Source organism: Rhodnius prolixus, unplaced genomic scaffold (assembly GCF_049639745.1).
Source record: "Rhodnius prolixus isolate KJV_2025 unplaced genomic scaffold, Rpr scaffold_6, whole genome shotgun sequence".
Classification (NCBI taxonomy): domain Eukaryota; kingdom Metazoa; phylum Arthropoda; class Insecta; order Hemiptera; family Reduviidae; genus Rhodnius; species Rhodnius prolixus.
The window spans coordinates 27938835-27960980 of NW_027411634.1; the positions used below are offsets into that span (position 1 = coordinate 27938835).

Here is a 22146-nt window from a genome sequence, read left to right on the forward strand (position 1 = left end):
TTCTCTCACCAAGCTGGTCACATCGTTGCATTTTTTCAAGTAGTCAGTTTTATGATTGTTATGTGGGAATAAAATAGTATTTTTATTAGAAATCAAGAATGTTATTACTCATTTGAAATCAAGATATTAAACAAAAAATGTAATACTGGAATATCAACACTTAATATAACCATAACATCTTCATGTCAGATTCAGTATAAGGTTAAGTAGAACTTTAATCTTGCAACTTTTCGAGATTTATCGGTAGATGGGTCAGCCAGAAAGAAGTGCGGACATATTCATGTAGAATTTTAAAAGTGTGACTCGAATTTTGTAATGTTTAGAAAATATCTGAATTTGACTACAAGATCTTTTTCTCCTTTATTCAAGATAAATGGTTTTTCATCCAAGGTACCGGATAAACCTGTAGATAGTGTTGACCCGAATAAACTCCCATCTCCTACAACAATAGATAAAGGTACAATAGATCAGTTAGAAAAAATTTCGCTTGTCAATTTTGAAACTGCAAAAGGCATTGAAATCGTGGAAGAAGCCATTAGATTTGCTGATCATTTATTTTTAGTGAATACAGAAGGAGTAAAACCTCTAACGACCGTCCTTGAAGGAACTACATTGCCTCTTCGTGAGGATGTAGTGACTGAAGGTGGAAATCACACAGAAATTTTGAAAAATGCTAAAAAGGTTGAAGATGATTACTTCGTTGCGCCTCCAGGCAATATTCCACTTGAAACCAAAACTTATGACCTAAAGAGAAATGTACGGAAGCAATAGCAGCAAAATGTTAAAATTAATAATTAATCATTTTGATAGAAGTAGTTACGTAAATTTTAAAGTGAATGTTAAAAAGGTGGAGAGATACATGTACGGCCCTCCTGGGGAACTTCTTGCCGAAAATATTAGAAGAGAATGGTTGTACAACGTTGCATTATTTAGAGAAATTAATGTACTACCTTTTCACAGTGGTGAGACAACATCAGGCTTAACAAAAGGTTAATTTATGAAATGACGTAAGTTATTGCTGATTTTTGTTATAAATAATCTAATTTATTGTTTTTTTTTTGCAGATAATTTAGAAAAAATTTTAATGGCCAAAGAATTTAATAATTCTGAACTCCCTTTCGGATTAGTTGAATCAAGGTCAGAAGCGCCTAACTTTTTTTGTTTAGACCCGGTGTATCCCAAGAAGACTACTATACTGAGATATTTGGGATTTCTGAAACCTAGTGAAGCTGAGCAATTTTATTATAGGTGGCAGCTTCAAAGGAAGAGATGGTGGAGAAAGGTTTGTTTAAGCTACTTATAAATATTTTATCGAATTTTCTTACCTGGTATACATCTTTGGACCTTTACCCTGGCGTCGTCTTTGGTACTTTATCCATCCAATTAGGGAGTTCAAAAACCCTCAACATTTGAAAGATTTATTCGTTTTGAAGAGGGTCCAGAGGTTCATAAGGGTTGAAATGTGATGTAAAAAAACAAAAAACAGGAATAATACGGTACGGTACTCATCCTGGTTTGGTGGGCAGAGTCTGTGGTAGAAGTTGTGCCCGTTATCTGGACACAAAAGTTAATGGAGTGGACTTGTACCTGATTTTTCGCCTTAATTATCTCTCCAGAAACAAAGCGACGACTCAGTAGTTGATGCCCAAGTGGATCCCCTCATCAATCCACATATCGAAAGCGACAACAGTACCAAAACAGAAAACCAGAACGAACTTTTCGTATCAAGAAATTGTATACCTCCATACTTAAAGTCCTTGCAGCTAAATAACTTTTTTATCTTTATTTTATCATTTATAAGGGTCCCCAAAACATGTTTTGCCGATGAAGTAACATTTGTAAAATTTGAAGTGATAGTAATCCTTTAACTAAGCTTAAAAATGAAAATGAATGTCATAACTGATCAAATCAGGTTCCCTTTAAGACCTTTACATCACAATTAATTAAAAACCATGCTCTAACCCACTTTAACTATTATCTCAGCAAATTTCCTCTGGTCAGTGATTCTGAACTTCGAAAAATGTTGCATGCAACACTTTCCCTTTAGGCAGAAAGTGGGAGAAAAAGGGCAAAAAATTATTTTATTTTTTTCAGTTTTCAAATGATCCTGGGAAATTTGTATTCGCAGAGAGCGATGATACAAAAGATGGTTTAAAAAATCATTCTAAGATTGTGGCTAAGTTTCCATGGGGTGATCACGAAGTTGAAACAATACAGTATCATGGAGCGAATATGTTCAATTCTCTTTCAGGAAACTTACTGAATCGCCTTTATGTAAGTATATATGTTATTCAAGCAGGTTTTCTTAATACTACTAACTCCATTTTTTATTTCGTAATTAAAATAATTATCTATCACATTGAATGGCAATTAATCCTACATAAATGGCAGTTAAGATTCTTTGTGTTAAATCAAAGTAGAAAATAAATATCAGATAACTTTATCAAACAATTGCAATGTAAATAAAGTGTATAGGTATTGAAAATTATATAATTGATCAGAATTGATATAAATGAAGATGGTCTGAAATGCATTTGTAATTTGAGTTAAATTACTAAATGATTATCATTTTGTACAAAACCACCCTTTGAAAAGTAGACCCACAGAACATTTTGGGCCCTTAAACTACAATTAGGGAAGAATGGCTCTGTAGAACATCAGGGATACTCATGCATTTGTGTACAGCATGATATTCTTCAATGTTCTTATTTTTGGAGCCTTAAAGTATCTAATGTCCAGAGCAGGTAGTGTACTGGGAAGGCTCTATGGTTTTAGACCTGATAACCATTATTAAAAAATTCTTATTAAGTAAGTTATTAAATGAAGCAATTGAAAGCGTGTGCCCGTTTTTTTTATTATTATTTTAATTGAAGGCGCGTAAACATCTGAGGTTATAGGCGTCCGGACCTTTTTTCATTGCACTGCTAGTCTCCGGTCAGTGTTCTCTCGTTAGAAACAAAACTAACCATCTCTAACTTCTAGGAAGAGAAAATCGTAAGTGCCAGCAACTGGAATCGGACCCGTGATCTACGTGTTGGAGATTATTATTATAGTCTGTTTCTTCCCCTCATAATGCCTCTTTAAATTAGCTACCCTTTAAATTTACGCGGCTGCACCGGGCACAAGTAAGTTTTATGGATGTGTTTTTTGAAAAAATCTAATCGGACCTTTTTTCCTTCCCTTGGGTAAAAAGGCTTTTCGAGAGAAAAGCTTTTTAGCGGTTCTCAGTTTTTTTTAAAAAAATTACTGCACTTCATGCCTTTTCATAGATCATTTTTATTTAGATTAAAGATGGCGTATCTAATAAATATTTACCTCATGTGGTAGAAAGCTGGTGTAGTCTTGACTATGCAACCTGGACGTATTTGTGCGATGCATATTTTCAAGAAGCAAAAGAAGAAAAACCAGTAATTAGATTGCATAAAAAATTAGCGCCCTTTAAATTTACTGCGGCTGCACCAAGCACAAGTAAGTTTTATCTACGTGTTTTTTGAATACGTAAAAATACTTTTTCTTTTTATTTTATTTTTTAATAAGGAAATTTATAACTACAAGAGCAGTTGTTCTAGCAACAATTAGCTCTAGTAACTTAAAAAAAAAGATAAATTTTCCAAACATTGTACGTTAATACATAACGTACAATACATATGAAACATTGTGCATAAACGTTGACCATATTTAATTCGTGGTTTACTTCTTTTTCAATTTTTCTTTCAAGTACAGTATATTTAATTTTAATTTGAAATTTTTCAGTTAATTGAAATGAGAGTGTAACATGTACTCTGCTATAATTTAATTGTTCCCTAGTTTTTATTACAAATTTTGGTTTGATTTTTGGAAGGTTTGCAGATTTATACTTTATTACCATAGTGTTCAGTATTCAAAAAACTCTTCGAATGTTTTATTTTTAATGAAATTAGTGATTTGTGATTTAGTACTTCAAAGTAGTTTGTATGATAGTGAACAAAAGTATTAAGGTGGCGCAATTGTTACTTCACCAATTCTTAAAAGGAACATACACTATAATGTTATTCTCATAAAAGGTCATTATTCCTCTTTAAAACTTATTAAAAATCAATTAAAGTAAATATTTACAAACATAGATTTTATTGTTTGAACAATTGGTTGCAGTAGAGTTAGGTGCTCAGGCTTCATTTGTTGATTCTGTTAAGGTTAGCAGTGTTTATTAATTGTTATGTTAATAAATACATAATAATTATGTTGTTTTTTTTCAGTGGCAAACCTTTTTTTTTTTTGCCTCGACTTATTTTGTGCTAGATTGGGGATTCTTTATCTTTCTTAGCCAAGGAGGTTATACAGTTGATTATAGATTATTTTAATGGGCTCAGAGGTATAGAAAAGTGGGTTAAATTATACCATAACATAACATTCACACCACCCTCTTGGTTCTATAATGCTCGTGGATCTCCTTGCTAGATTTCTTTGGAGAAACAAGATTAATTCGCTAAATTAAATGCGCATGTGGACCTGGAAATATATCTTATATATATGTATATATACAGGCTTTGTTGTGGATCTGGATCTACCAATGATTTGATTTGCCGGAAGAAAAGATCGAAAATCTCTCTATTGCGAAAAGTGATGTTGAGGTTGTCTTCAAATAGAAATTGTCTAAATGAATTATAATTATTTTGTTTAATTACATGTTCTTGTTATTACAGCTAATGACAAAGTTAAACAACTTTTGGATTTAAGTCACTTAATTATGCTAGAATTACGCAAGGAAGGAATAAGTTGTTTATTACCGGTAACACCACCTTTTGGAACTACGGATTTAGAAAGCCAACTTGTACGTTCCAATACATTAGCAATTCCTTATACTGCAGTTTTAACATCCGACTCTCTGCAAACCGGAATTTTTGGTTTGTACAGCAGAGAAACAACATTGCAGGTAACAAAAATAAATCTAAAGAAAAGAGAAGAGAAAATATATTAATGATTAAATAATTTTTTTAGTAAACTTTAACACTACTTCTCATTCATTAATAATTTTATTTGTATTGATTTTGTAAGGCTAATCCTAATTGGATTAGCTCGGGAGATTGTATCTAGAAAATTTTGGGCCACAAGTGGAAAATTATTAAGTAAAGACGTTTACTTAATAATTAAAAAAGCATTTGAAAATTACAAAATAAGATTAAACCCAGTCAAATTTAAGATAATATTGTGGCAGGTTCTAATTTTTCTACACAAGTATGATTTTCACTTCTGAAAATGAGAGAAAATCTGAAATCTGCCATATCAATAGGAAACTAGTCTAGTGTCTCTGAGGAATAAAATTATTGATGCATTTCCGAAAATGTTCAATGATATGTTAGACAAATTTTAGGTAGGCATAATTTTGAGCAGATGTTGCGACAGTGAAAATGTTAACTGCTTTACTGAAAACCATTTGTAAACTTAGGGACGTTTAGAATCCATAATCTACATTCGTAACCTTACTAACCCGAAGAAACGCAGTTTGTCTGTGAATTTTTAATTGTATTGTTACAGATATTTTTAAATGAAAATTTGAATCATTTGTAGAAGTTTATAATCTAAAGGAGTTGCCTTAATCCGTTAGACTTTTTCTATTTCATTCTGGCAATCCCTTTTCCAGTTTCCTTTGGCTTTAATAAATCTATTTACTGTTACGGTGGGAAGAAGCCTAGGTGGTTACCCGTTGCAAATTCCTTTGCTAACCTGCCCATTTCCTTACAAACTGGATTAGTGCTGTGGACAAGAATTCTGTTTTGATGCTTTACTTTCGACTCTGTTTTCCAAGCACCTTGAGAAGTTTCACTTATTTAATACCATTTATGTCATACTCGGTTGTTGTTGAACCATTCACAGTAATTTCAGTTCGGGGCTGCATATTATTTCTTTTGCAAGAAACATTCCAATACAAAATTCTAAGAGTATGTTCGGGCTATTTTAAATGGTTTTTATTGGTTAAATTATTATTTTAATGGTTATTATTGTTGTTATTATTATTATTATTATTATTATTATTATTATTTCATTATTAATCATCTTTTGTTTTACAGGAGCAGGTGCACTTGTCGAAAATAAAGGAGTACGGGCAAATATTAATGAAAGCTTGAAATTTTTCTGTTTTATAGACTGGAAATGTTTTTTATTGTTGTATTAATGTTGAGAAAAATAAAAAAAAACGAGTTGAAAAAACTTGAGTCAATAGCAGATCTCTTTATTTATTTGTATTTTTAATTTATTTTGAAGCGCTAGATGCACATGACAGTAACTGACACTACTTACGCACTCTCTAACTGAGGAAAGAAGTTACCCACCCAGCGGTAACACTCTCTAAGTCATCTCCAGGATTAAATACTCTCTTCAGAAGAGAGAAAAACGCCATTGGCGTTTGAATCTTCTGGGAGGATGATCTGGTAGGTGGTGTAGTGATAAATGGCGTACAAGAGGATTGGAATGAGACTGTCAGTTCTGAGGAAAGTTTTTAAGGCAAGTTTGAATAATTTAATTTACAAACGGAATTTCTAAGCCTGCATGGATGGACAAATTCAAAACGTAAAATGGAGCGGTAACGATAGTGCGGAGAATTTTTCGACTGAAGAGATTGAATTCTTTGAAGATTAGAGCGTTTCGTTGAACCCCGTTCAAAACCGTACTCCAGGTGAGTGTATCAGTCGTTATATATTAAGTGAAAGATTAGCTAGGCCGTATGTTAGTATGTTCGTTTGTTAACATAAATGCGCGGGATCCAAATCAATCTTTTGTCTAAATACAGCCCATGATATCGGATAACATTAGCAGAAGGAATAGTAATTGAGTCATAGTAAAACTTAGGAAGAGTGATGCGGCGGAGAGTTATAGATTAATCCATTTTTTGAAACATTCCAAAAGAGGAAACAGAGGGATTTGAGGTTTCTGTAAGCAATTAATTATTGGATCATTATAGGAGAAAGTACAGTATGTCGTCTACATGAGTTAGGACAGTTCCAGGAATTACTTTTTAAATCGATATTAAGCAGTTTGATAGTGCATCCTTCATTTCATTGCAGTAAAAGAACAGAATTCCAATTTTTCAGTTTTATAAATTCTATAATGCTGTAAATAATTTTTGACAAAACTAGAAAAAATAATAAAGACTATTAAAGCTTCATCATCTCAGCTCTTTGGTGCTAAGAGCATTTTTCAAGTAAATGAATAAGGTAAGAACAAGAACCATTTTTGAAAATGCACTTTTGTCATCTTGTTAATTTAAAACTATTTATTCTGCGTTGTTACAAAAAAAAATACGGTTTAAACCGTATGTCCTTTATTTTAAATAATTTAGGAATTTTAACTAGGTACTAAAAAAATTGTGTGAGTTGGATGTTTTTCAACAACGCTTTCCGGTTCAGATGCCATCCTTATACAAGCGTCCAACCGGACAGTTAATTCCCATGGTTGGAGTAAAAAAGGAAGTAAATAATGTGGATGTCTCTAAGGTAATTCGGCTTCTAGCAGATCTCCAACTAAGATCTTCCATTAATTATTCGTTGCGAATAATTCCGCAGTAGAGCACTGCAATCGCTCTACGTAGCGATTAACCAGCTAATTTTTTTTCCTTCATTTGAAATTGAAGAACCAGTAGAAGGTTACGCTGTTTTCGGCTTGTAATCGTCAGAAGAAACAAAACTTTGTGCGATGTCTGTGTCTGCTAATGAAGAAAATAAAATATTTAATGAAGCTTACAGCGGTAACTTAGTATACGTTAAATCTAAGGTTGATGAAGACAAAACTCTGGTTAATTCTCAAGATTCTGTAGGTTTCTTAACTGTATGTGACCATGAATTCGTTGACGATGTATTATTACATATTTATATTTAATTTCATTATAGAATGGAAGAGTTCTGCTGCATTGGGCTGCTTTGAGTGGTAAAATAGAACTTGTACAATACCTTCTTGACCAAGGTAGTCCTGTAAATCATCCGGACGATGTGAGTGTAACTTCTTATCTCAATTTGGATCTCAGTAACGGTATTTTTTTAGATTTTCAAAATTGAAAGTACTAAGTTAGGGTAGAGATAACATTATTCTGGCTTTGGTAAAATTTTGCCAAGATGATCGATCCTTCTTTTACATAACAGTGTTGGTTATTTTAAGGAATCGTCCTCTAGCTCTATCTTCAGATTAGTTGATATGGACATTGCATGTTGCTCTGTTTTTTGAGTTATTACCGGAAAAACACAACGAATTTTGTTTTAACAATTATGCTTTATAACAAAATTAGAAAACATATCAATGTTAAAACAAAATTCATCAGTTACAACTGTTTCAACTACGATGCTTCCTAACTCCTTGTTGGCTTTATTTCGAGACCTTATGATTTGAGGAAGCATCTGCCATGGCTTATAAGCACAAAAGAACACTTACCTAACTTAGTGACATAATGTTCGGTTTTAGATAGAGTTAGATCATTGATCGGAATTGGTTATCAATGGTTATTTTCCAGATGTATTTTGTTCGGTTTACTTTAGCAACTTACATTGGCATTTATAGACCAAACTAAAATCACTTTGGAAAGCAATGCAACTTTTCCTCTTCCGTTGCGTGTCAGTCTCTTTTGAGCTTTAAAGAAACTGATTCTTGACCCATATCATTTCATCTCTCAAGCAACGTAGGGTTTGCAAAAATAAGAAATGACACGGAAGAGATTAGCTGAGTGGTTAGCGAACACTGGATTCCAACGCGGAGATCACGGGTTTGAATCCACTTGCTGGCCGTTTGATTTTCGCTTCCTAGATGCTTGTCCGGTAATGAATAGTGTTCTCTTTAATGAGAAATCACTGACCGGAGGTCAGTTGTGCACTGAAAAAAGCTCCGGATGCTAGTAACATCAGATGCTGACGCGCCTTAAATTGAAAATTTAAAAAAAGGCGAATTAATACAGCGTGTCAGTTTTCGTTTTCTATTAAGATTTAAACTTCTATTAGAATGGAAGCATCATATATTTGATTAACTTTTTAGCTTATTGTGTAGCTCTCACTGGCTATAATTATGTCATTAAATTAAAATTATGAAAAAATATGACATAAAAGGAAATTACTTTTAGATAGGAATGACACCACTTATATTAAGTGCCTCTGCTGGTAAAGTTCAAGTTTGCCACTTACTGATATCAAAAGGAGCGAATGTAAATAGCAAAAATGATGAAGGACATTCCTCTTTACAATATGCTGCCTCCAAAGGCTGGAATGATGTGAGTAACACCATTATTTTTAATAAACAGTATTCTTTCTTCCAAATTTTATTGTAATTTATTGAATAAATAGATTTAGAGAGCATTCATTCATTTATGAAATATTATATATCAATATTCTTAAAAAATTGAAGTTTCAGTATCCTTGACTGAGACGGAAGTTCTTACCACATTTAAAACTTTAAAGACATATAAATTGATTATATATTTTTCAGATTGTCAAGATGTTGCTGATAAACCATGCTGATATAAATGTAGCTGATAAACGAGGAGCTAGGCCATTACATCGAGCAGCTTCTCAAGGCAAGACTGCAGTGGTTAAAATTCTTTTAGACTTTGGAAACCAACTTCAGATTGATGCTAAGGATATTTATGGAAATACAGCGCTGTCAGTTGTCTTTATTTTATTTAATACTATATTTTATAAATCTAAGTTTGTATTGTTTTTAAGTTAAAATATTTCATTTTAGTCACCTGAGCTGTGAAGAGAATAGAATTGAAGAAGCAAAGCTTTTAGTAAGTCATGGAGCAAGGCTGGATGCGAAAAATAAAGAAAACATGACTCCATTAGAAGTTGCTCCACCACAGCTTGCCCGAACTCTAAAGGAATTAGCGTAATGTTTTAGTTTTTTTTCTTTTTTGTATTTAAATAAACAAAATATTATTTCTGTTTTTATATTTAATGTCTCTACTTCATTTTTTTGTATTTTAATTTCTTTATATATTTTAACATAGTTATTTTTTTGCAATTTTTACGATCTTATTGGACACTTTCAATTATGGGAATTAAGCATTCTTTTCACTTAATTTCTAGATTGAAGCAAATCTGTATTGTTACGCATATGTTAATACGATTATTAAAAAAGGTGAAGTACATTTCAGTTTTCTTTTGATGGCCAAGTTGTATGCATATTCACAGTTTTATCTGAACTCTGAAATTTATTAACCTCATTGTGATAGGCAACAGTTTATTCACTATGTACCTTTCAGTCATATATGCTTATACTGCTACAGGTAATACCAATTTGTGCAGAACATACAAAAGAAAAACTTGACGTGGATTGGTGTAGTTTGAATGAGCATTTCAAGAATAGCTGGGATATCCAAAATTTGCGAGTGGATTGCTTGGGTAGGAAGCGATTGAAAGGCCATAGCCACTGCGACCTAATATATGTATTATTGAAAAAATATCTGTTCATTTAAAAAAAAATTGAGAAAGCAAATCTCTCAATGTTCAACTTATTAGGTCTCGCAAGTATTGCTAATTAATTGTTTCTAACAAAAAACCCTTCTGTTCTTACTAAGGTTGTTAAGGAATAAACTATTCCTAACCATATTACTTTTGAAAAGCTGCTGAAGTATTGCCTTTTGTTTACATCTAATTTAAGAGGTATCTTCCTCGTCTTCGCCGCGTGGTTGATAATTCGTCAATCAAGTTTTAATAATTACTATTTTAAAAATAGCAATAAAAGGTAAGATTGGCTTGAGTCTTGTTGTGGAGGATTCCAACAATTCAATGGATATAAATTACTGACTATTTCAACAAAATAATTACTTTGTGGACGTTAACTGACAATAAAATACGATGTTATGTGATGTTGAAGAAGATCTCATTAAATAATTGATTTAATGAAATACTTTAGAGGAAATTATCTCCTAATTATTCCAGTTGAATTATACGTACCAGTTGCCTCGGTTGGTTAGTTCAAAATTAAATTAACACACTGATAATAAATAGTTCTTTATTAAGAATACTCTTGTAACTTTTTTCCTTAACACACATAGAACTGTTTTTAAAGTTGACCTTAATTTGTTAGCAAAGAAATACAATACTTTTCAAGAACAAAAATACACAGTATGCAGTTTTATTTCGTAAACGGTACATAATTATCAGTTACAACGCGAATTTCCAATCTTTTGGAAAAATATTTAATATTCTTTGATAATATACACAACTTAACTGCAGCAGAAAGCTGGAAGAATGTTTCAGCATAACTTCCAACAGAAAGAAATCAATGACTTGAAAAGTGTGTATATAAAAACAAATGATTCTAAATGAACTGTTTATGAAAAAAAAAAAAAAAAAAAAATCACAGAATTCATAATTAACAACAATTGTTATTTACAATTACTGTGAACAAAATTCTGCGATTTATAACTACTTATGCTCAAATAGTTCTCTGCACATCACTTGTTGCTACTTCTAGTAACTAGAACAAACCAAAACAACGAAAACTAATTAATAATATTACCCAAAACTCTATTGAACATGATTAACAAAAATTAGAAAACTTACTGTGATTATAACCAAGTTTAATCAGATCAGTGAGCGAGTTTTTTTTCAATTTCGAAAAAAATCCCGTATTGGACTGTTGTTCGGACCCCGCCATTGTCTCTATATCCTTATAGTCTATAAAATAAAAATCCATGAAAATTACATTGTATTGTTTTTTAAAAAAGACATTCCGGATGGCCAGGCAATGGCGGGGCAAGTTTAAAATTGGAAGCCATCTCAAGTAAAAATGGACTAAAAAATTTCAAACGGCGTGGGGACCTAACTTGTTTGTGAACCGTCATGCAATTTATATTTGCCCTCAATAAAAGTCTCGTTTCACTTTATTAATTTAAAACCTACAGTGCACAGGGCTACTTAATGCAGTTCGATTAGATAAAATCTCACCTTATATAAATTTACCACATGCTAAGTGAATTTTCTTACAGTAAAAAAAAAAAAACTATATATCTTACAAAACGAAAACTATCTGCTCATAAATCACTACTTCACCACCTTCTCCTTTTATACTCTAGAGCGGTAAACAAACTCGCAACCTTATTTCAAAATTATTGCAATTAATTTGTGTCTGATTTAGCCAGTTTGTACAGGCACAGCAAAAATTTGTGTAACTATATTAAGTGCGATTTTCGAGTTGCTTTACAGCTTACATTACAATAATTCAGAGAGCCCGGTATGACTGAGGCGAAAAATATGGTCTTACGCTTCTAGCGAGAACTTCAAACCCTGCCCGACTTTCCGATCAACGCAACTTAAGTTTAATATTTATGTCAGAACAAACTTATGTAACTAAAGCTTGCGATGAATTTTGTATTTTCGTTTCCCATCTAAGATGAAGGCATTTTACAAACAACCCAACTGTTTTAGAATGCGATTTTGAATCGTAAGCATAAAACTATGTTTCTATTAACTTTCTCGCAGTAAATAATTACATTTGCCAACTTGATCATCGGAAAGTTTGTAGAAATTTACGTTTTCTTTTAACATTTGGGCAGCAGTTATTGCGAATAAAAAATTCCAAATTTATATATTATTTGCCCTGAACGATTCTACAAATTTTGTATTGCGCCATTCAAATGATAACTTGATATGTTTCTGTTCTTTCTATAATCTCTCAATGTGAACTAAAGAATTTAAAAAAAATAATGCAGTATTGGTAAATATATCACGTGAAATGATGATCAGCCGATATTATATTTCAATATTTATGAAATATTCTCTAATATAAATAAAATTTATCGTTTAAGGTCTACTCAGGGAGAAAATTAATGAGCACTCTGGAATTAGGGAGCAAACGTTTGCATTTTGGTAATAGCGACTTAAAACAACAGATGAATACAAAGTGAATTCCTACCTTTATTATAGTCCCTTCAGGTTGTGTAGCAGAACAAAAATATTTGAATTTGTATTCCAGAAATTGTTTCGCAATTGAAGTAGGTATGTGCGTGGCGCTCATGAGCAGTCAAAAAGGAGGAGATTGCCTGTTACCCTTTTAGGCTTTAAGTGGCAATGATTAAGTGAGAGACTTGAATTACAAATCTCAGTAATTAATTAAAGTCTGAATAATTAATTAATTAAAAAAGCTGATAGATGAATAAGAACCTTACAGTAAATATCGTAGCAGTAGCAAACAATTAGGTCACCCACTTTTTTGTGCAACCGTTTTAAAGCACCGCAAATTCCGGATACTTACACTGAATGAATTCTTTATGTAACTGGGAATTATGTTGTTACTCACCATCTTCTAATGAGCTGCTGAGTCCGTGTATTGTACCAGGTGTACCCTGTTCTAAAGTTGCATAAGATTTCACTAATTCTTTTTGTTTTTCAGTCAATTTTTTGGGAATAGCAATTTTTATATGGACATAATGATCACCCGTTCCTGATCCAGTTGGTTTCTTCAGTCCTTTCCCATTTAATCGAATACGAGTATGCGAAGATGTGCCAGGCATTATCTAAAAATAATTTAACTTTTTAATAACAATTGTGTTTTATTTTTTTTTAGTAAAAAGTTTTAATTCATAAAAAATGTTTAACCTGAATGAAATGGTCTTCATAAACGCCTTGTATTTTAATTGTTCCGCCCAATAACGCTTGTGACAATGATATTTCAGCATCTGTATGTACATCAGCTTCGTCCCTTCTAAAATAGTCAGATTTTTCAACCTGAAACGTTATGAATATTTCTTTCTGGCCGACCAACATTCTAACTGTTTGACCATCTTCCACACCTGTAGCAAGAATTTTCGCTATTAATGTTTTGGTTAAGGAAAGTGATTATTTTGTGGTATGCATACGGTGATAAACAGTGTTATTCTAACAGGGGACACTGAAATGCGGCACTGCATTACGAATAATGCGCTATGACCTCTGATTTTGACATGTCTTAAAATAGTAATAATAAATTAAAATTACTCAATTTACCTGGAGGAACTGGTACGGTAACTTTTTTTCTTTGGACTGTGCTTCCTTTTCCTTCACATTCTGTACATGGATATTTAATTAGCATACGTGAACCACTGCAATATCTACATGTAGATTTCATTACAAATGGGCCAGTGGACACTGTTTCATAGCCTGAACCATTGCAGTAGGTACACCTGAAATATATTAGTTATATTACTTTAACTTTACTTTATATAAAATTGAATATCAACTAAATAGGGCATAACCAATTCTTCATTTTACTATAAAGGAAATCATTTTTTAAAGATTAAACAAAAAAAAGAAAAAAACCTCAATATTTAAAACTTTTGTTCAACGAAAACATTAGACTTAGAAGTTTGCGACTAAGAGGTCACCATTCTCCTTTTCTTTTTTTTTTATTATATAAGGACAAGTTAAATACAAGAAAAAAAAAAAACACCATATCAGAGACTGTCTAAAAGCAAGTTTTAATATAAAATTTCAGAAAAATAAGTACCAAAAAGTTTCTTTGGCTAATTCAATCTACAACAGTTTGGAACTTTTCAAATCCTTGGTATATACTGTTTATCTAGTACTTCAACATACCTAATAGGTCGTGTTCCAGGCTCACTGCGAGATCCTTGACATTTTGGGCAAGTCTCGACCACGTTGACATATATGTCTTTGTTGATTCCGCGAGCAGCTTGTGAAAATGTCAATTTCATTATTACCTACAATATTGAAACAAATCTCAATTAATATTAACAGAAAAACAATTTCCTATCTCTTTTAACTGTTTGTACCTACCTCTTCAGAAGCTCCATAACCAAACCTAGATTCAGCAAAGTCATCTTCGAAACCTTTGCTCGAGAAAGGTGAATCGCCAAAAATTTTTCTAAAAAGTTCCTGAGGGTCGATTGTTGCTCTATATTGCCAACTAAATCCGCCCATGTCATGTGCTTGACTTCCCCGGCCGCCACCCATGCCCATTTGTTCTGACGTAGTACCCCATTGGTCGTATTGTTTCCTTTTTGCTTCATCTGACAGCACCTTCACATAATTAAAATAAGAACTTCATTTTATATGTTCTAATTCTAGGAGCCTAAGGCACCAAAGCCGACAACCATATGACAAAAAAGTTGTTGGAATCATTGGTTTATATATTAGACTACCATATCTGTTAGTTCTAACGTAATTTAATGAAAAAAGGAAAGAAATGCCTATTTTTTCAGACGGGTTTTACATCCAATTGCCGACCAGGTGTCGCGGTCGGAATGTTTGGCTACGTACTTAACCGTAAATTTATTTTATTAACGATTAAATAAAATCCAAGGCCCAGACCGGGAATCATCCATTACCACAATACATATTAACTTTGCGGGCCTCGCCTCTAACCTCTAGGCTACCTTGGCGCCATCCACGTAATTTATTACAAAATTAAAATTAAAATTGAATACAATTTTAAGTCAGTACTTAAGGTTATTGCTATTGAAAACTAGCAAGATTAAAACAAAATTAATGTAGAAATTTAGAAAGGTTAAACTTAAAGAAAAATTTAGAAACTGAAGAGTTGTATCGCTGATTTTATCAGTTGTAATGCACATAATGATGTACGTATTATAACGGATAATATCAAGCACTGCAGATCTGGCCACATTTTTAATACTTTGAGTACTGCTACTGATTATCGAACAATATTTTCTAGAAACACATTAACACTTACTTCATAAGCTTCCGACACTTCCTGAAATTTCTTAGCTGCATTTGGATCGTTTTTGTTTGTGTCTGGATGATACTTTTTAGCTAACTGGTAATAAGCTTTTTTAACATCTTTTGATGAACAATTCCTAGTAAGACCTAAGACTTCATAGTAATCTCTTTTAGCGTAAACTGAATTACTTGAGTGAAATTTTCTAGTAGTGGCAACTCTTGAAACACAAGGTAACGCTAAGGGACAAACAGAAAAAAGACTATATGTGAGTTTGCACAAGTTGCTTACTATTGCATCATGCTAAAAAAATCCATTAATTTTACATCAACTTTAAAATGATCCGCTACCATAAATTGAAACTCTCAATAGTTAAATCATTTCAAAAAGATAAAAAGATCTAGATAGACCAAATACTAAATCATAAAGTAAAACCTTCCTACGATATAATTATACCTTTTGAACTTTTAGCGAGTGTCTGCACTTGAAAAGGTATTAATAAAGAACTTAAAGTAAGATCACAGCACTTATGAAGAAAACGAAAAGATGTCATTGTATTGAAATTAAAACCGTTTAAGTTTACATGATAGTAACTAAAATATTTGTAAATTGGCCTCGTGATGGCCATATTGGAGAGGAAGGGTTACCAACGAAAATATTCAATAAACTTAAATGCCGTATGATGAGTCGAATTCCCCTAGAGGTTTTTGGTTAGGTTTCTTTAATTTGTTAAACATCATTTTCGTTTTATCAGTAGATCATTATTTATTTTGTGTTGCGTATGTCTAGAGAAATGGTTTTTACTAAGCGTGTAAAATGGAAGAAGTGGACAAAATAATAATACATTCTCTGAAAGACATAGGGTGGCAAGTTAATGAATTTTGTTATTTAATATGTTTCTTTTTTATGAAAGTATTATTAATTAGAGTCACCTTTGTATTCTTTGGATATTTGAATATTATAAAATCATTCCCGAGTTGTCTGCTATCTTTGCCCATTCATAAGTTATTTGTTGTTAAATGGAATTCAAGTTTGCCGAATGTGTGTGCTACTTGAAGTATTATATTTTATGATTAAAGAATGGAGACTTTCAACGGAGAGATTTTTCTCAAATTTTTGAGTTTTACAAATAGTTCAATTTTTTTTAAAAACAATTTTATTTTCATTTTTACAGTGCCATAAGTGATGAAGTTGATTGCTTGGACCATTTTTCTACAAATTTAATTATAGAAGCAGCTTCAAAATGTTTGTCTCTTATAACACCGGGCTTAGAGGTACCAAGTACTTTACCTATGAATATGGCTGCAAGGTTCCAAGTTGGTGCGGACATAGCCGGTGCTTGCAAGGTATTCTTTCTTATTGGACATAAACTGTTAATATCTTCTATGACGATTCAATATTAATACACGTGTTTGGGTTTCAGAAATTGGGCTACACGGGAGAAGTGGGTTATCAAACGTTTCTATATTCCAATGTCATCGAGGTGCGAAGAGTCTTCATGTTTCTGATAGAAAAGTTACCAAGAGAACAAGAAAAAACTGTTGTCGTACCAGATGGTAATAGCGTTAAGTCGGAAATTAAATTTGCTTAAATTTTACACCTCTAATCAAAATATTTCTTTAATTTTGCTAATGAAGAACCATTGCTCAAGATAAAAGCAGAAATTGGGAAAGTAATGAAAGTTTGCCTTGGGAGAAGGTTGGAGCTGAAGGATTTGACTTCCAGACCATTCATTTCTAAGGCTCTTGAAACCGGCATTACTTTACCAGGAATTAAAAACAGGCTGCCTCCGAAAGGTTTATGAAATTGCTGTTAATAATTCACTTTATTTATACATAATTAATGTTTTAAAATAGTAAGAACTTTGAAATCTAGTTTTCAGCATATTTTCTTAATGTGAATAATGTGAATTAATTATTTCCACAGCTTGGCGAGAATATTGTATAAAGGATCTCCCTTTTATAACTGAACAGAGTAATCCCATAAGTACGCTAGCTTCATTGACCACAGTAAATGCACGTGGTAGATGTGATTTGGAGTTGACTCAAAAATCTCGAGATAACACTCCTACAGGGCTGATACCTCCACGACCGGCACCACGCTTACGGAGATTTAATAATACTTGGCTAGGAATACACGAGCATATACTGTTCAGTGAGGTAATACTTTTCATATATTTTTTAACACTAAATATTGTATTGAACTTAAAAGTGGTGAGAAAAATGGCTGAGAAGATTTTACTGATCTACACTTCTACTAAATTTCGAACGCGTCATGACCTCCAAGAATAATATTATCCTCTTTGTCTGCGCTAATGATTGTTAAAGCTTTTAATTCCTTTTGGATATCTTCTTTCTATTTATTTTTACATCTACATTCATCTACTGAAAGAATGTTCATTCCAAAAAAAAGATAAACCTGGTAGCATTTTTAAGAGCAGAAACGGATCATTAGATTACAGAAATGGATCAGAAGCTAACTCATTGCTTCACGGTAAAAAGAAACGATTCCTTACCTTTTCTCTTTCTAATACTTTATTGTATTTATCTAGCAAACAACTATAAATGATTTTAAAATCTTTTTAAGTCTCGAAAGTGGTCAAACGGAATCTTAAGACAATTCTTAGAAATTATATTTCTATCTTAATAAGAAGGAGGTTCTTATAAATTGTTAATACAAACGTAAAGAGTATTCGATTTGGCCTATTTTAATGATATAACTATTAGGCTTTTATAACCATATTTATAAGCCTTCACATGTCGACTTCACATCGTAATGTGAGCACTGTAAGCATTTGTTTTTTAATTCGCTGCATTTCTTCAATCTGATAGTAACTTCGTTTGCTAAAAATCAATTAAGTTCTCTCGAGGAAGCTTAAACATTGAAATAATTATTTTTTATATTTTATTCAATAAATTAAAGAAATGGTTTATTTTGAGTTTCTTATGTTTATTTTAAAATAGTATACATTTAAAGATATGATTTACACATAATTTTTCTTAAAATTTTGTAGGAAAGCGTCAAGTCTCCTGCCCAAAAAAGTGCTAGTAGCGAATCTTCTCTGCCCAAAAGAGAGAATAATGATCAACTATTAGAAGAGAAGGTTGAAGATACTGAAGAAGAAAGAAAGAAGAAAGATAGAGTTGAATTAGAGTCATTGCGAGCAAGACTAGAGGAACTAGAAATGTCCACTAAATCCCTAAATTGTTTATTAGTTCAGGTATCATAGATATTATGGTTTAAATATCAAACTAATTTAGCATCATGATTTATAATATTCAGTTACAAAATTGAATACTTAATATTTTTCAGACGAATAAAGAAATTGATGCAGAAATGAACTCTGCCGAACAGCGGAGTGTTGAAATACAAGCTCATAATAAGGCCATAGAATTGTTAGCAGACCATCAGACTAGTTTAGAAAAATTAGATAAAATAACTTCGAGTGTTAAAAAAAAATTAGTCGCATTAGCTGGCCAATGGGAAGAACATAGAAGACCTTTGATGGAGAAATATAGACACACAAAGGCAGCAGCTTTATTGAGAGAGGTAATTTTTTTTGTTCTAGTATTGCTACTTGTTGCGATAGAATAAAATAAAAAGTTGAGTTATTAACATGTTTTTGGACTCATTCCTCATTTTCTTTATATCAGCCCTAGTTCATAAGTGCATAGAGGGTTTTCATATTAAGACACCTAACATCTTGATATAAGACGCTTTGATCAATTTGTCATTTTTAATTTGTTATTGGGAAGATACTCTCTCGCAAAACCTTTCCACTTCTTGGGATCTTTTTCTGCATCCTATTCTGCGCTCTTTCATAGATATCTGCCTCTAGTCTGTTCTAAACAGGGGCACAAAATAATTATGAATAATGCAATGTGACTTCTATAGCTCTCTCATGTCCTTACCAGGAATTAGATGACAGGAAAGGACACTTTATTTATACTACCCTTTTCAAGTAGGCCTCTTGCCCGCTACCAGTCAGCCACATTAGATCTGTTATAATATGACAGCGTTGGTTTTACAGTCATCTTTATTAAAATATAGTATTCTATTTTTTTTCTTTTCAATCCTCTGTTCAATTCAACAAATTCGACTGAAAACTTTCAAATATCTCAAGTTTCGAAAATCTAGAGAACTTTTCCATTATATTTAATTTAGAGTGGTAAATCCAATGCAAATTACTCTACCGTTAGAATAAAAAAATATATAAACAGTCTTGCGTTCCTTGTTAATTCTGTAAGCAGCCCGTACGAAGGGCTTACATAGTGGCAGTGATTCAGTAATTCAGCTTTAGTTAAAAAAAAAGAAAGTAATCATAATAATATATGAGAGTTAGAGAAGAAACAAAGTAGTAATTCGCTTGTGTGCTTGAATTCCCTTTCGACAATCATTAGAAAATAAATAAAGACCTGAATCTAGAAATGTTGATTAAATAAGTTTCGCCTATAAAATAAATTTTGATATTAAGTTTTTACAGATAAATTCATGAAGTATTTTATATTTTTTTCTTCTTTAGAATGAAAATGAAAAACAGTTGGAAACTATCTATTCACTAAAGGAGAAATTAGAATCTCTAAATAAACAAATAGCTAACAAACAGTTAGCCAGAGATAAGTTACAGGAGGAATATGATCAGTTACCGAAAAACATAAAGAGGTAAGAATTATAATCTATCAAATTGTGATGTAAATAATATGGACTTAGATATCATGTTGTACGTATTTCTAGATCTGCTTATACAAGAAGAATTTTAGAAATTATTGGAAATATAAAAAAACAAAAAGACGAAATTGATAAAGTGATAAAAGATATGAAAACGTTGCAAAAAGATACCAATTTGTTGACTGAAAAATTAGAAAGATCATTTACAGTGACTGATGATACTATATTCAGGGTGAGTAAATTTTGCATTAATATTTCAAAATTCATTTTATCCATATTCTTCAGTGCTTGGAAAGTCTTGGCCTTCAGAGAGGAACATTTTGAGAAATTTAGGGGAATGGTACAATAAACCTCTTTGGTTGCAGGTTAACAGAACTTTCTTCATGCCACAATTAAATAAGACTTTACATTGTCATTACCTCCAAAAACCAGTTCCTGAAGGGCTCCAGAGGTGTGTCCAAATGTTTTGATTTTTCCCATTTTTTGGTTTTGCTGATAATAAAGGCGTGTCACGTTTTAGCTATAAACTGAACATGTTACAAATATTTTGTATTTGCAAAATCAAAATTTCGAATTACTACTTTGTAGCTGACAAATATTTTCTATGGCAAAATCAAAATTTCGAATTACTACTTGTAACTGGTAGGAAGGAATCGGAATTCAGTTTTCTATTTAAAAGATTGTTTGAGGACTCCGAGAAAAGAACACTGTGATTTTCGCATTGTAATAAGTGCTGTTGCATTACCAAGGAAGAGAAGCATCAATATGAATTTTTGTTAGATTGTGCAACTGCTTCATACTTCATCAAGCGTTCTGAATTCTGATCAACTATCACAAATTCTGATTTATTTTGTACATTTTAATTTCTCTTTTTTATGTTATTTTATTAGAATACCAAGAAAGATGAACATTCAAAGAAAGCCCACAAATTTCTAATGACGTTACATTCCGATTGTGCCGATATTGTATCTATGGTTCAAGAGACTGGAGCCACTGTTCGTGAAATTAGAGAAATGGAAGAGCAGGTAAATCATTTACATAGATCCTAAAAGTCATTTGTTTTTGTCATCATTTGTGTTCACATAGATTTTGAAGTTTTGTTCAGTTGAAATGTTTCTTATTTTCGTTTTTATATTTTCTCTAGATCGAAGTAGAATCAAGCAGAAATGTTGGCGCAAATCTTAAAAGAATTACAGCTGATTTAGAACAGATGAAGGAAGAAAATATTGTTCTCAGTAATCAATTAAAAATGTTGGATACATGATAGTTAGCTTTATTGTAATTAAACATTATTATCATGTGAATCATAATAATAACTAATATATTATATTTATATACAGATTTAAACAAAAATGCTCAGAAAGAGTAAGGTTATTTTTCGGAAGTGTTTTATGCTCATTTATAGAGTGTAAACTTCATGAAGGACCACTCTTGTAAATAATACATGAAATTAAATTATTTGTTTTATATTATTATTTTTTAAAAAATCGTTATTTTTCATATTGTTCATGTATTTGTTTCTTAAAAAAAAGTTTCTCAAGATTTTTGAAATATATGTAGTTTCTGAAATCGAGCAATTCAGGCACCTATAATCATGTTCACTTTTAAAAAAGAAAAATTCTTCTACATAGAATAGAATCTTGTCATCATAATGTTCATCGTTTAAATCATCACAGAATTAAACCATGAACCATTAAATGAGGGTAGGCAAGTAAACCTGTGCCACCGCAACTCACTAGCACCTAGATAAAGAGCAAAAGCACGTCAGAGGGCCTACGATCTTCAAAGAGGGTGTTAAAAGAAAGTAGCGATCTTTTATCAGGTAGAGGTTAACGTCTAACGGCTAAT

General features: G+C 31.9%; 4 protein-coding genes across 5 annotated transcripts; 3 read left to right on the forward strand and 1 right to left on the reverse strand.

Moving 5' to 3' along the window:
- The first annotated feature begins 16 nt into the window (after positions 1-16).
- LOC141461074 (DNA polymerase subunit gamma-2, mitochondrial-like) lies at positions 17-6191 on the forward strand. Its single transcript, XM_074141754.1, has 7 exons — positions 17-756; positions 848-989; positions 1065-1282; positions 2095-2274; positions 3285-3468; positions 4683-4912; positions 6048-6191. The coding sequence occupies exons 1-7, from the start codon at positions 316-318 to the stop codon at positions 6102-6104; spliced, it is 1452 nt and encodes a 483-aa protein (XP_073997855.1). The 5' UTR covers positions 17-315; the 3' UTR covers positions 6105-6191.
- A 1389-nt stretch (positions 6192-7580) lies between these two features.
- On the forward strand, positions 7581-10099 carry LOC141461077 (uncharacterized). Its single transcript, XM_074141757.1, has 5 exons — positions 7581-7785; positions 7863-7961; positions 9077-9223; positions 9439-9611; positions 9694-10099. The coding sequence occupies exons 1-5, from the start codon at positions 7669-7671 to the stop codon at positions 9839-9841; spliced, it is 684 nt and encodes a 227-aa protein (XP_073997858.1). The 5' UTR covers positions 7581-7668; the 3' UTR covers positions 9842-10099.
- An 849-nt stretch (positions 10100-10948) lies between these two features.
- On the reverse strand, positions 10949-16284 carry LOC141461073 (protein tumorous imaginal discs, mitochondrial-like). Of its 2 annotated transcripts, XM_074141752.1 has the most exons (9): positions 16087-16284; positions 15646-15869; positions 14730-14972; positions 14529-14653; positions 13941-14116; positions 13554-13747; positions 13255-13471; positions 11520-11633; positions 10949-11433 (listed from the first exon to the last, which is right to left on the reverse strand). In XM_074141752.1, exons 1-9 carry the CDS (start codon positions 16256-16258, stop codon positions 11411-11413), a joined length of 1488 nt encoding a protein of 495 aa, XP_073997853.1. In that variant the 5' UTR covers positions 16259-16284; the 3' UTR covers positions 10949-11410. The 2 variants fall into 2 exon arrangements, with proteins under 2 accessions (XP_073997853.1, XP_073997854.1); XM_074141753.1 differs by lacking the exon at positions 11520-11633.
- Positions 16285-16317: 33 nt separating this feature from the next.
- On the forward strand, positions 16318-21614 carry LOC141461072 (coiled-coil domain-containing protein 22 homolog). Its single transcript, XM_074141751.1, has 11 exons — positions 16318-16496; positions 16805-16976; positions 17054-17186; positions 17268-17426; positions 17557-17789; positions 18644-18850; positions 18943-19179; positions 20153-20292; positions 20365-20530; positions 21189-21323; positions 21443-21614. Exons 1-11 carry the CDS (start codon positions 16447-16449, stop codon positions 21560-21562), a joined length of 1752 nt encoding a protein of 583 aa, XP_073997852.1. The 5' UTR covers positions 16318-16446; the 3' UTR covers positions 21563-21614.
- The last annotated feature ends 532 nt before the right edge of the window (positions 21615-22146 follow it).

Bases quoted from the DNA above. Each gene is read 5' to 3' on its own strand.
- LOC141461074 (XM_074141754.1), top strand. From the start codon at position 316: ATGTTTAGAAAATATCTGAATTTGACTACAAGATCTTTTTCTCCTTTA. The intron at 3,469-4,682 runs GTAAGTTTTATC...TTGTTATTACAG, and splicing joins TGCGGCTGCACCAAGCACAA to CTAATGACAAAGTTAAACAA. The intron at 4,913-6,047 runs GTAACAAAAATA...TTTGTTTTACAG, and splicing joins GCAGAGAAACAACATTGCAG to GAGCAGGTGCACTTGTCGAA.
- LOC141461077 (XM_074141757.1), top strand. From the start codon at position 7,669: ATGTCTGTGTCTGCTAATGAAGAAAATAAAATATTTAATGAAGCTTAC. The intron at 9,224-9,438 runs GTGAGTAACACC...TATATTTTTCAG, and splicing joins CCTCCAAAGGCTGGAATGAT to ATTGTCAAGATGTTGCTGAT. The intron at 9,612-9,693 runs GTCAGTTGTCTT...ATTTCATTTTAG, and splicing joins ATTTATGGAAATACAGCGCT to TCACCTGAGCTGTGAAGAGA.
- LOC141461073 (XM_074141752.1), bottom strand. From the start codon at position 16,258: ATGGCCATCACGAGGCCAATTTACAAATATTTTAGTTACTATCATGTA. The intron at 14,654-14,729 runs GTAGGTACAAAC...TCAATATTGTAG, and splicing joins GTTATGGAGCTTCTGAAGAG to GTAATAATGAAATTGACATT. The intron at 13,748-13,940 runs GTAAATTGAGTA...TTCTTGCTACAG, and splicing joins TACCGTACCAGTTCCTCCAG to GTGTGGAAGATGGTCAAACA.
- LOC141461072 (XM_074141751.1), top strand. From the start codon at position 16,447: ATGGAAGAAGTGGACAAAATAATAATACATTCTCTGAAAGACATAGGG. The intron at 17,427-17,556 runs GTTTATGAAATT...TTATTTCCACAG, and splicing joins AAACAGGCTGCCTCCGAAAG to CTTGGCGAGAATATTGTATA. The intron at 20,531-21,188 runs GTGAGTAAATTT...TTATTTTATTAG, and splicing joins CTGATGATACTATATTCAGG to AATACCAAGAAAGATGAACA.